Below are 14,868 nucleotides of genomic sequence, written 5' to 3'. Positions count from 1 at the left end.
TAAAGGTCATATTTACTTTTACTGGTGGAGGATGGCCTCAGGTGCCCCTCCATACATAATTTAAGGCACATGCGGGCACCTAAGTTAAGAACCACCGATGTTATGTAAGCCAGCTGGATAGTTTCATCACATGAAAGAATCCAAAGCCCCTGAGAGAATTCTAACCTACAGCGGTTAAGGGGCAAGTGGTTTGAAGTCAACAGGGGTAACCACTCAACCACAGAAGCACCAACAACATCTTTCAATTACACCTGAATGCATGTTTATCTTGATAAACCTGATTACATGGGCACCAGAGTAGAACCAAAGACCAATATGAAAACAACTGGTATCACTGCTCTTTATGTAAAAGAACATGAAATCCCTGGTAGGACTCGAAACCACTTTGAAACCATGCAAACTATTCTACATATAGTAAAAATAGGAAAAAAATAAGCCTGACTTAAGAAAAAAGAAAAAAGAATAAAAATAGATACAATTAAAGAAGAAAGCTAAAGAAAAAAAGATCATTAAAATTAGGAAGATACTAAGAGAATAGATTAAAGTTGTTAAAAGATGAGAAAAATAAAAGGATGCATGCTTTAAGGCTGGAAAAAATAATGAAGATAATTCACAGAAGCGAGTCGAGTTCAGATTTGTAGATAAAATATAAATAATAAACAAAAAAGGCAAATACGAGGAGAGAGTTCTTTGCGTCCGCTATGGTGGAAGTGCGAGGAGATAAAATAAAAATAAAATAAAGAATTAAATAAGAGACGTTCTAAGAACGGATGACTTAAGCGTAGCTGGAAAATAGTAAAATAATTTATAGGGTAAATAAAGAGGCTAATAACAAGAATTGTGAAGAATAGACATAGATATGAAGAAACATAAACAAAAAAAAAAAAAAAAAAAAAAAAGAAGGTATATTAAAGATTGGGTTGGGGTTAATGAGGATACGTCACCTGACATTGGAAGCAATCTGGGCCACCTGGGATCATCCGGGGATCATCCGGATTGGTAACCAGACCCTGTCCATCAAGGTAACCATTGCCATTAGGCTGAAAATAAACAAACAAATAAACTCAATATACTTTATATTAACACATAACCATTACATGTGAAAAATAAAATCATTATTATCATATTCCTGCTGCAGTGGCGATTTTTTCATTTCTGTTTTTTGTAACACAACATAAATTATGGGACAGAAATCAACTCCAGTCTCACTCAATAATACCTTTTTTGCACAAGCTTACATTTTGAATCAAAATTCACCTTTCTTCTGATCAAAGCCAAAGCATTTATCAGTACATGTATATAATTATTCTACTTCTAAATTATAACTTTATTCTACATAACAGTAGATTATTCTACCTAACATATAAGCTAATCTATAAGTGTACTTCTTCAGAACAAACTTCTTCTACTGAATACATTACAGATAAACTTCAATAACTTAGGACACTCTCCATTATTTCATAAAAGAATTCAGTACATCATCACCACATTGACTGGCCCCTTATAATACAAATATGAATTTCAAAGCTATATTACATTCCCCCCACCCCCAACCCCAGTTATATTGACAATGCAGAAAAGACAGAAATAAATCCTCTATTACCTGGAAAACAATTCCTCAGGAGCAAAAAGTATAGATCATTTAAGATAATGTGACAGTATAGATCATCCAAGATAATGTGTTGGTATAGATCATTCAAGATAATGTGTCAATTATAATCAGTCAATATGTAATATCTCAGTACTCATTACTTCAAATAACAAGCCAAATATTGATTTTTTTGTAAAATGCAAAATTCTACATTTTCAACTTAACATTTATTTGTTATTTGCTAACATGAATTAGTACATTTTATTGTATTTCTTTTCAAAAAATTTTCATTTTGATTGTTAATTTGAGCTTTTTTAGACATTTTTTGAAAGTGAAGTACCACATAATATTATGTATCATTCTAGATATGTTTTTTATGTGTTCAATATTACATGTAATAACAAATTGATAAAACAAGCCTTGTATTTCAATAAATTCCAAGATCTATATAACACTAATATCAAATATCCACCCTCAAGTATTCATTTCATTCAGGCTATATTATCCTATATTGCACTACAGCAGAATATAATAACTAAATATACAACAATATTTCTAGGGCAACTGACAGATTGTCCTCAATGATTAATACATCAAAATACTGCTACTAAGCGAATTCCACAGACACATGCTCTCAGAAAATACAACAGAACTTTCCCACACTTTTATTCATGGAGAAAAAACTTCAAACAATTTAGATATCCACTATTTCCGTGTGAACTAATGCTATATCAATCTCGTGGAGTGTCATTCTCTAGTGATTAACTTCTTATCTATAGTGAAAACAATAAAGCTCTGGGATTTAAGATTTTATAACTGCAAATAGGCTCTTACTCGACAATAATTAGTGTAGCCACTTTTTCATTAAGAGACCAGTGCTGATAGTGATAATTGTGATTGGCATATTTTAATTAGCCAGGTCAGGTGTTTCTAAAAAGGCTGATAACACTGATGCAATTTGAGTATATATTCAAATTTATTACATAGATAATAACGTGGATTGGTAAGTGACAAATGATTACATAGTAACATTTTGATATCCTTATAAAATGTTTATGAACTGTTTTAATATTTCTAGAAAAAGTAAGTTTCATATAATAGGAATGAACTGCATTAATAATCAAAGATAATTATGAAGATGTGAATAAAAATAATTACTTTGAATTACATTGCAGCAGTTAGGTAATTTGACAGCCATCCACCTGTAGACTAGGAAACATGTTGTACGTGACTCGCTGGGAAAAACAATGTTTTTGCTTAATTAAAGAGGTGACACTTTCTATTTTTTATCTGAATATCGAGTTGTAAGAGCCGATTTGCAGTTATATAGGTAAGAGTTCGATAAGACTCCCTACGGTCGTCTTAATACGAACTCTTACCCATACTTAATACAGCCTTTTGGACCTCGACTGCAAAAAACAGCATATGCATTTATAGAAATCCCTAGAATTTTCTATGTTTTACATTTCTATATTCATCAAAATATGTTTTCTATTATCAGGAATACGTATTGCTTTAAGGATATTTTAGCCCATTATATGCAATGAAAGGTTGCACAAATCTGCAGGATTTACAATAAAATGGTGTGTTACCAATAAATTTTCTTTTATCAAAAGTTTTTTTAATATTCACTGGTGACTTATCGTTAAAATATTCAGTATTTTACAACTTCCCACACCATAATTTTTAAATGTCACATTCATTTAACAGTATTAAGTTATTCTATAGGTTAGACAGGCTTTAAATACATGATACTGAAGTATTGAACACAACTGTAATTAAACTGTTGTAGCATTTTATGTAACACAAGATGTGGAATAAAAAAACTCAATCTGTCATACACAGTCCATGAAGCTTAAGCTATGCTGTCAAGAACAGATACTAAATCAAAATGAATCTATTAACTCTTGCAGTACATGTATGACATATACATTACATATATATGTAACAATTTTCTTTACATGTTTACTTCTCGAATATTTATTTTTTTTGATAAAAGCGTTTTCGACTTTCTTTTCAAAAATTTGGCACCAATGGCAAAAATGCTTTACCTATGCAAACAATATTGACTGAGGCCTGAGTCATACCTAGGGCTGCTGAGGGCTTCAATTTAATCTATGCTGGTAGCATATTAAATCTGTGTCCTTATTGCACATAATGCAGTATTGAACCAGACTGAATGAAACACCTTAAACCACCAAAGTAAATATCTCCTTTTAGCAAGGAGTAAATTCATATATAAACATTTTTTTTAGTTTTGGTAAAATCAAATTAAATTACACATAAAGTTTTTTTTCTACCTTATAATTACATGTGTCATCAAGCAGACAGTTTGCTTCAAACTTGGGAATATAATACTTCATAATTATCTTGTGACAAGCCATTAAACACTAATTTACTATCAATTAACACAGTGTCTCCTTCAAAAATAGATATTGTTGGTATATAAAACCCTGTGAATGGGTTGAAGGTTATAGCAACACTGTCTAGCCTCTGAGGAAACATATTAAGTAAGTCCATTGTGAGGAAGCCATTAGGGAATCCAGCTAAGCCCTTAATACAGAACTATCTATTTGGTTCTACTCAATGCCATTGTGCCTGAAATATTTTTATGCCACCAAAAAGGGTAGAGAGGTTCTTTCTCCCCCATATGATTAGCTTTTACTTGCTGGTGCCCATTTAAACCCCAACAAAAAGCAATAAAGCTATGAAAGGAGTTGGGCAGCTCCTGGCATTCTTACCTTGATAAAACCAACCAGTAAATCGATAAATACATTGTATTTGCTTAAGGCATTTGACACACTGTCTAAAATTAGAAATATGAAAGGTAAAGTGATGCTAGTGCTATAACCATCCAAACCTAAAATTCTGAGGTTTCAAAGACCAAACACCCTCCCTTCATTTGGGTCATGATAAATTAACCTATAAACCTGTTATTTTAATGGACTATTCTATTTTCTATTTTGGAACTGTCCATTATCTGTTTTGGGAATATCAGGATGCAAGTTTGAATTTGCGCCGTCATCAGTATAGACAGAGGTACAGGCTGGCTCCATACCAGTGGCTAGGGTCAAGATTGCTAAGGGTTAAAATGATTTTAAAAAGTAGACACAGTTCAGGTAATCCTAAAGAATGTGAAATTATTTTTTTTTTGTATCATGTAAAGAGAATTTATACATGGAAACATTCCAAAGTTCGGAAAAGGTTGTCAATGTTTGCTTGTGTAAAAAAAACAATATCTTTATCATTTCCAACAGTGTTAACATTTTGTTTGAACAATGTGGAAAAAAAAATATGTGATTGATTGAAAAATATTAAGAAAATAGTTTATCGCAAGAGGGACTTCAGCGGGACATAAATTAAACTATAAATATAGGTGAACATTAAAATGTCCCAAATGCATCAAATCTTTAAAATGCCCAAATACAGTTAATTCACCTCTGCAGATCGAGCGCAATCAAATTTTGTAGTCTCGGTCATCAGACTTCACATTTTTGGTCAATCTGTGAAGATTTAAGATTTTGATGTTGCAATCCCTTCAACCTATAATAGCTTGTCCATAAAACAGCAGCTGGACAAGTCCATTATTCAGATTCAGCAATATTAAAGGGAAAGCAAGTTACAGAATATTTACAGAAGAGAAGAAGAAATTTAACAGCAATGATCGTTTTACAAACACCTCATCACTCCAAAGGTAAGGTAAGCATGAAATTACCAGTTTTAGAGCTTTTTAAATCGTTTTTAAGTTTTGTTTGAATTACTTTCACTGTACTTTTATGATGATGACAAATTCCTCAAATGTCAACCCAGCAATCAAAATACAGGTTTAAATAGCATTTAAAATTCTTTCCCCTTGACAACTTCACATTTTCTAAAGTTATATTCACCACATTCAGGTGTAAGTGAACACTTTAAAATTTTATAATATTATAATTGTTCATACAGCAGAACAATGTAGTTGACATCATACATGATGTAATAAAATAAACATTATAATAAAAAGAACTACCTACTTTTCATATAGTTCATGAGAAATTTATTACCTGTCTTAAATAGTACACATGATTTTTACCATTACATAAATAGTTCATGTGATATGTGGCTATTATACACTATCAGTCTTTATCATTACAAAAATAGTTCATGTTCAGTTGCTGTTGTACACTTAAATCTTACTATAACATAACAAGTTTATGTGCAGTTGCTGTTATTCACTATCAGTCTTACCATTACAAAAATAGTTCATGTGCAGTTGCTGTTATTCACTATCAGTCTTACCATTACAAAAATAGTTCATGTGCAGTTGCTGTTATTCACTATCAGTCTTACCATTACAAAAATAGTTCATGTGCAGTTGCTGTTATACATCCAGTCTTACCATTATATACATACATGTAGTTCATGTGATGTAGAGCTGTTATACACTATTTATCTTACTATTACAATAAATAGTTCATATTATAACTTATAACATTATATAAGCTTTTTTTGGCTGTTATACAAAAACTAACAAACTTAAAATACTTAGCTGTTACATAAATAATGAGAAATTTATTTGGCTGCTATACATTAGGAATACTCATAACAACTTCAAGATATTAAGACTTTCAGTATTATGCACATAATTATGTGTACATTAGTTTATGAAACATACTAAGTTTTACATAGTTTATACTTTAAATAAACATAATTTCAATCATTATTAAGAAAGTGATTCTCCTTGATTTTAGCCAGAAAAAAAAATACAGATGCAATACACTGCAATTATGTTTAGCATTTGATATCTAATATCCTTTTATGTATATATAAAAATATATTTCAAAAGACCAGCCAAGATTTGACAATATTACACAGTTAAACCAGTGTTATCAGCCTTCCTTTTTCTAATATGCATCATAAACCATACAATAGTTAGATGACAGATTTTCACTCTCCCCTGGTGTAATGTATTTTATCAGATGACTCATCTCCACCTATCTAAACCCCCATGGAAAATTTATCTTTTCAAGACATTAATTCAAATTCCTCAAAATCCAAATACCGCATTTTTTTCCTTTCCTTTTTTTTTCAATATGAAATGCATGATTTGAAACAGTAAATTCCCCTTAGTTTTTTTTTTTAAGTTTAGACTGAAGTGTGTAGAAGGAAAAAGAAAAATTAAAAGGTATAATGCATGCATGATCATACATTGGATACAATGTTTAGGTGCAAAAAGAATTGTATAAATCTCTAGTCAGATGTGTAACATCACGTCCTTTTAACCAAACAATTAATTTAGCAGCTGCAGATTTTTTATAGTCCAAATATGGATGGTCATTTAACAGAAGCAGTCCAAAAGGTTACGGTCGTATTAAGCGACAGCTGCTGCCAGACAAAATGTGAATATTAATCAAGAATAGGGCAAATAAAGGTATCGCACAAGCATAATACTTTTAACAGACCAAATTAACTAACTATTTCCATTTCAAGTTAACACATTAGGTTAATAAGAAATTCCTTAAAAAATACCTTATCCTGTACATTGGGTAAAAAATGGGTTTAAACAAGGCACAAACTGATTATAGGTCATAAAATTATGGGGGCTTTCCAGCTTTACTGGCTGAGGAAGACCTCAGGTGTCCCTCTGTACATTATTGAACAAATACATTTAATCAGATATTAAACATGGAATTTTCTAAAATCTCATATTAGAGAGAAGAATTTTAATCTTTTTTAAAACAATTCTCATATTTTTTTTATTCTCACCTTATGTTTAATTGTTGATGTTGTTGCTGCTGCTACTGTTGTTTGGGAAGTGCCGCCTTGGACAGCAACTAGCCCAAAAACAACATCCGCTCCTATCCTACATTGTCTTAACACAATCTTCCCTTGTTGAGAAGAATTGGACCCTAAATTTGGCACATTGTGAGCATTTTTAGCACCTTTGTTCACTATGTATTCACTATCACTATAGGAGGGATCAGATTCCTCTCTAATAGTTTTCTTGTCTTTGTACTTTGGTACATTTACATTTTGAGCAACAGTTTTACTGGACCTTTGAGCAATTCTATCCAAATTGAATGTCAATTTCATTCTATCAGCTATATGATTTGGTCCAAGTTTATTAACAGAGTCATACTTAGGCCGATTGTTGTTGTTGTATCTAAACTCGGCAGATTCGGTCCTTACTCTTCCAGAATTTTGGTCAAGCTGTGAGTCTAAAGATGAAGACTTTGAATGAACTATTTTACTTCTTGATAAAGCAGCATATTTTTCTTCATCCGATCTGTTATCACCAATTGTTCTCATATCTTTGAGATCAGATGTATTAGCACCATCTCTGAGATCAAATTTTTGTAAACCACCTGTTTTAAAATCACCTGATTCCCTTTTACCTGCTTCATCTAATCCAGGAGAAAATGAATCTAGTCTGTTTTGTTTATCACTTTGTTGATACCTGGCTCTTACATTTTCTCGCTTTTGTTCCACGGAAGAGTAGTTGAATTTTGTAATAATGTTTTGTTTCCTTCTCAAGTTCGATGTAGATTTAGAAAGTTGAGAATTTTTATTTTCTCCCAATGGTGTTGGTTCTCCTGTTTGTCTGGAAACATCCCTGCTTCTTCCCAGTGCTGTTGCAGACTTTGATCTGATAGGTGCTTGTCCTCGTTTGAGAGCCTGTTCCCTAGATCGAAAAGTCTTTGCTTCATTGTCTACTCTTTTATCATCAACAGTTTCCCGTTTATGAGTTTGCATTCTACTTCCTGCAGCTCCACTGGGTGGGAATGCTGAGGAAGTTTTTCTTTGTCCATTATTGTCTATGCTTCTGTGATCTTTCTGTGAAATATCTACTTTTTGTGGAATATCTACAGATTTAGACTGCTTTAGCAGTGTTTTATTCATCCCATACTTTTGTATGTCTTTATCTAAGTCTTTAAGTTCTTTCACAGTTATTTCGTCTGAAAATCTTACATGCAGGTCACCAGTGGACTTAGGTCTTGAACCACTTTCGATCCACTGTTTCATGGTCTCTGATTTCTTTCTAACATTTCTTGAGATTCTCAATGTGTCTAGCTCTTTTTTTAATAGTTGAGATTGCAACTCAGGATCAAAATGTCTGTAAATGACCGGCCTTGATGCAAAGTCAGACACTGATGATCTTCCTCTTTTAAGATTTCCAGCAAGTGGTCTTTTTTCAGTCCCAAAATTGGAAGCTTTAAGTTTAGACTGTTCATTTTGATTATCATTTCTACTCTTATCCAATTTATCAGCACCTTGCGTGTAGTTAGTTTTAGCACCAGATTCAGGTTGTAAATTCTGGCCAGCGTTTCTACGTTTATCATTTGTTTCATAATAAATCCTTAACTGTTCATTTAAATACTTTCTGTAATTTGATGGCAACTTTGGTTTAGGTGGGGCACCTTCGTTTACTACACTTTTATTTCTTATATCGTCTAAACTTAATACCCTTTCTTTAGTTTTTGATTCAAACATAAGGTCATGTCTTCTTGCAAGGGCATCTTCTGCCACAGCAGATTTGGTTAGCTCTTTGTCCCTTGAAATCACATGGCTCTCCCTTCTCACAAATACTTTCATAGATGTTCTTCCATCAGCATGGAACATATCATTCAGCACTTTAACACCATGCCTTCCACTACTTATGGAAGCATCGGAGAATGACCTTGGCCTTTGAAAGCTATCGTCAAAATCACCTTCCATCGTCATCATTTTATTGGCAAGTGGAAAGGAATATCTCGATTTCTTTTTATTAGATTCAATGTCAAACACATCATTTGATATATCCTCAAGGTCAACTTGTTCCCCTTCAATTTGAGACAGATTTTTGCCATTATTTTCAGCATTTTGTTCCCTCTGTGCCATGAACACCATTCTTTTTATCCAACACCTGTCAGTTTGGCTGGGAATTTTTCAAAGTCCTTCATATTGTGTCCTTTATACCTGCTGTATTTGGTCTAATAAAAACTTTTGTTCGTTCCTTTTTTTCTTGGTATTCACTTAATATTTAGTCTAGCAAATCTGAATGAGAAAGGTTTTCAGGAGTAAATATTTACTCTAACATATGGGCTGTTAAAATATTCTTTCAATGTTTTTGTGTTTGCAAAAATGTTGAGTGGGTTTCTTTTTCTAGTATTTACAAAATCACACCTGTTTAAGTAACGGTTATTCTAATATGATGACAACAGAAAATTTCGAATAAATACTTCAATTTCAATAGTTATTTACTTATACTCTTGATTTTATTTTTTCAGAATCTGATGTCTATTAAAGAGAGCATAGTTTGATAAAAGTATGTTTTAATAATTGACCGCACTTATGTTTAAACTCAGGTGAATGCACTAATGGTCAAGATATTTGAACATCAATTACAGTATAAGCCATAATTTCAAACACAACGTTTCTTTTTAAAAATCTGTTGATTTTGTTTAAAGACACTAAGTGGTTTGAAAATGGAAAGAAATTACTAAATACCCAATTTTGACTTCCAAAATGTTTAAGTTTGAAATTTAAAAAAAATAAATATGATTTATCTGATGAACTTTAAAAGCCAAGAAAAAATTCCACTTAATACAAAGTTAATGAATTGACCCTAAAACCTGCTTTCTATAATCCAATTAATTGTTCATGGCAACATGAAAAGAATATTTGAGCCATGTCATGATAAAACCAACATAATGGGTTTGCGACCAGCATGGATCCAGACCAGCCTGCACATCCGCGCAATCTGATCAGGATCCTAGTCAAAATATATTGACGTGCCAGAGCTTGATTCTGAGATATTTTCGTTCTGGGACAGAATCTCGTAGAGGCGAGATATTGCCAAAACACGAAAATAGCACAATATCTCGTCGCGCAGTACAATTAGTTGGACTAACCAGGATCCATGCTGTTCTCTACTTGTTATAGGGTTTGTTAGCGAACAATATGGATCCTGATCAGACTGCGCGGATGCGCAGGCTGGTCTGGATCCATGCTAGTCGCAACCCCATTATGTTGGTTTTGTCGTGACACGGCTCATTTTAACACTAAGGTTAGTCACTGGTAACAGCTGCACTGTTAATTTTCTAAAAGATAAAAAAAGAAGAATATTTCCAGCCCATATGATGAATAAAATATTTACAAAAATGAGGCAAAGAATACATTTGACATTTAAATTTAAGCCTGGAATAATTTTTTGCTGGTCTGACACTTTATATTTGACATTCCAACCCAATAAAAACTTCAATTTAACATGCTTCTTAAAAAATTAAATTCAAAACTGCCCTAATTCTGTATTATTTTTCATTTAATACATTAAGCTGTTGGCTCATGGTTGGTAATACAAAAATATATATAATTTTGTTTTTTATCCGTTATTAAACACACATTCATAAAATCAACAAATAATCTCCTTTACTCAGAAATTACTAATCCTTACATTTTGTTAACATTCACTAAAAAAAAATAAATAAATAAATAAATAATAATATTAAAATAAAATCCAAATTTTGTGATAAATGTTTTCTTTTCCAAATTTGCTCACTTAATATTTACCAAACAGCCACATTTAAACACATTTCAAGATAGCCATATCATATGTTCCTAGTTTCAAACTATTTTTTTTTTCTTGAACAGTGTCCCTCTACTGTAAACTATGTCAGTTTTTATCAAGTAGAAGTGAAATTCCACACTTGTTTATCACCTCCCTACATATTTCTTTTTTCCCCCTTCACTTGCCAGTATTTTTATAGTATAAAATGATAAAACATATCCATTATAAATTACAGTATGAAACTTTTACATTCATTAATCAACAAATACAACTATATCTGTCTCAAATTTAAGGCCAACCAAAACAAAACTCTCCCCGTAATGAAAGGTCTGTAAATTTCTTAATTTTTTAAGCAATAAAATGTCAATTTTATTTTCAGTTTATTTTCAATGTGTTTATATTTTACACATATTATACATGTATGAAATCAGCTCCTTTAGCATCAGAAATTACCTTTGAATAAGTCAGAAAAAAAAGTCACCAGAAAAACAAGTGACAATATTCACTTGGTCTTGAAGTATGTTTTATAATATTCTCAACTTCAACCAAAGCGGCTGAGATTTCCCCCATTAATTACACACCCTAGGAATGTGCATATTTCATACATCATTATACTTTTCATATCTATCTTTGTGGGTGAGATGATCCCGTTTATTTTATTAAAACAGGTTAATCTAGTACAGAAAAAATAAAAAAGTCACATCATTTTAGGAAAAGGAATTTGGGATCACTACCTCTCCTTACATATTTGTGAGTACAGTCTGATTATTCCCAGTATTACTGTTGACTTAAGGCTGATTATAAATAGTGATTTTTTATAGATTAAAGTGACTGAATATCTTAAGTCTTTATCATAATTTCAACAAAACTTATCTTTGTACAAGTTTTCTAAGGTTACTCATAATCATTAATCAAATAAACAAGTTTCTGTATCCCATCTGACATTTTCCTCCACATGTCATTATTAACTTCTCCACTTAATCACTGTGGTGGAGTCAAGTTTGTTTATACTTACAACTTGTAATTTAAGAGTCAATATTATGAAAATACAGAAGAAATGAATTATCAATTATATAGAAAACAAATCTTGAGCATGATCTATATAACAAAAGGTAAGTATCCAACCTCTAACAATTAAGCCTTAATTACAGTCCAGAATGTGCCCACCCTCTACTCTACCTCCCCCGCTCACCTATTTCTTTATTGACATTTATTAAATATTTTGATATACACAATAAGGAAACTAAACATAGTTTGTTTGTTAATGTTTGGAATGAAACCTGAAGCTTATTTTACTGTGTAATATATAGTGGTGTCTATTGATCATGGGAATGTAAACAAACACCTTAAATATGTCAACTATGTGGACAAAACCTATACATCATACATGCTTATATCAAGCTTAAAGTGACTTGGCCTCATCATTGTTTTCAAATGAAAATTTGTATCATTCTGAAACATATCACTATAAATATCCAAAGCGGTACCCAAATTTAAAGCAACCAGCCCTCACCTATAACTTGTAAAGTCATTTTCAACCCTTCCCCTGCTTGAAAGTCTTTGCCATGAGTGTAAGGCCAGGTCAGCCTATCTAGGCACATATATGGTTTGCAGACCTTTTAATTTAATTTTATTGTCTTGTTATCCCAAAATATTGATATTAAATGGGCAGTTCTTAAAGTGGAAACTGGACTGGTCCATTGAAGAAAGTCGGGAGAATACAGGATATAAGTCATTATTGTATACAAATCATTGAAACATAGCAAGTAGCTTAGAATTAAAATTTAGTTAAAAGCCATCCATGATTTCTGTTCATGATCTTCACTGTTCATTCCTTAGTTATTTTGAAATTTTTCCCTATTGTGATGAATGATTTTTTCCAGATTAAAAGACAGACAAGTCCATTTAAGATATTTAGCATGTTAAGGGTTAATTAATTACTATTTGAGTGACCAAACATTCAGGACTTAATGTATAAACTTGTAATAAAAATGTGAAGCTTCGGAAACTTTCAAAATTTGATCGTAAAAATTTCTTTGTGACATATGGAGTACATAATAATCTGGTCATCATTAACCACAGGGGATATCTAAACACTTTAAAATTTCAAATGTTAAAGGTCAAGACAGCTCAATATTTAAGAGCAAAAAAAGCCACAACTAAAACAAAACCGGCAAATTAATCGGGAAATTATCATGATTTTATATAATTTTCTCATATTGAACAAGAAAATTGACCGATTATTGAAAATATTGTATTTTTCTTTCCCAATCTTTGATTTAATAAGATATATAAATTATATCTTTCAAAAATTCCATATCATATTCACTGAAATCAAGAAATTACCATCACAAAATATCATATTTCAAAACAGAATTGATTAAAATTTTGATGGCATGTATATTTTTTCTTCATTTTTACATGAAAAATATAATTTAACTGACTCAAGGTTATGAATACCTAAAATCTAGACAAGGCCACATGCATCTGTCATTTAAAGATTATGAAGCATCGCACATATTTATACATGTATATCTTATATATATAAATATCCGTCGCCTCAGCGCCACACTATCGCACCTGTTCCTTTATTCATTTTGCATTTACATTAGTCTTGAGCCAAGATGACAATTTACATTATTCAAGTTATGTTTGAAACTGGCATAATTTAAAATTTATTATTCACTTTTGAAATAAATTTCCCATTAAAACTTTATACCACAAGCATGCAAATACAGCCCCAACTGACGTAACTATTTCTTAATTTATTTAAACGTTGCTATCTTATGACACTCAACACCTTGAAATGTGTTTAAAATGCAGCGAAGCAAACAAAAAAGTGCAGTTATATTGTACACTTGAAATGTTTGCACAAATTCGGTACAAAAACAATTTGTATAAATTCGGTACGTAAAGGAGAAAATTTCATGACCAACTTTTAAGCCAGTTATTTCTTTTACGTCTTCATGTAATCTTTGAAACAAATCATCTCTTATTTAATGATGGTTCAAACCCCAATGATAAACAACATATTATTCTTTTCTTGTATACAGACAGTGCTTATTTTATATCCTTAAATAATATCCCTATAAAAAAGTTCTATTTCTTCAAAACCACATGATGCAAGTTTATGACGAACATTTCATTGATATATTCAATAGAATAATAAATCCATACATTCAAAGTACATAAATCATCATTTCACCAATAACCGTTAACAAACTATTCCCTCGTAATAACACTATTCTGTCATCATAATTTTTCAATAAATCCATAGAATAAACACAAGAATTGCTTTGTATACTTCTTTTTTTAAACTTTTCACAACATTTTTATAAAGCCCGTTTTTAATTCCAACTGTTTACATTTCTTAATGACGCTTTTAACATACAGACAGTCGGCAGTTTTAATCCCCTATACCTAAAAAAGCGACTATCGAAAAATCTTAAAACAGGATTTCATCTATCAACATAACTCAAGTGTAGCGGTTATGATAAATTTTACTCTTCTATTTTTCAGTATGTAGACACACTTGAATTCACTACAATACACTCAAACGTAAGGTCACTTGTCAGCCAATCAAACTGTCTCTTACAGGAAATTATGTCACTGTTACCCAATCAAATCAAATGTTACACCAAATTATCAAGCGAAAGGAATGTGGTGAAGGGCCTTTAAGTTCAAATATGCATTTTATGTCTTTGAAAAATGCACATTTTATGGGCGACTTGTACAAAGTTTAAAATAATGA

General features: G+C 31.5%; 1 protein-coding gene across 1 annotated transcript in view; it reads right to left on the bottom strand.

Moving 5' to 3' along the window:
• Window positions 1–926: 926 nt before the first annotated feature.
• LOC132716527 (tyrosine-protein phosphatase non-receptor type 4-like) overlaps window positions 927–14,868 on the bottom strand; it is a 101,783-nt gene continuing 87,841 nt past the window's right edge. The window contains exon 17 of the mRNA XM_060699824.1: window positions 927–1,040. Coding sequence (XP_060555807.1) covers window positions 927–1,040 — 114 coding nt within the window. The remainder of the gene's footprint in view (window positions 1,041–14,868) is intronic.

This window comes from Ruditapes philippinarum, unplaced genomic scaffold (genome assembly GCF_026571515.1).
Source record: "Ruditapes philippinarum isolate M1 unplaced genomic scaffold, ASM2657151v2 ctg2889_1_1_1_1, whole genome shotgun sequence".
In the NCBI taxonomy this organism is placed as follows: domain Eukaryota; kingdom Metazoa; phylum Mollusca; class Bivalvia; order Venerida; family Veneridae; genus Ruditapes; species Ruditapes philippinarum.
This window is presented reverse-complemented; position numbering and strand designations above follow the sequence as displayed.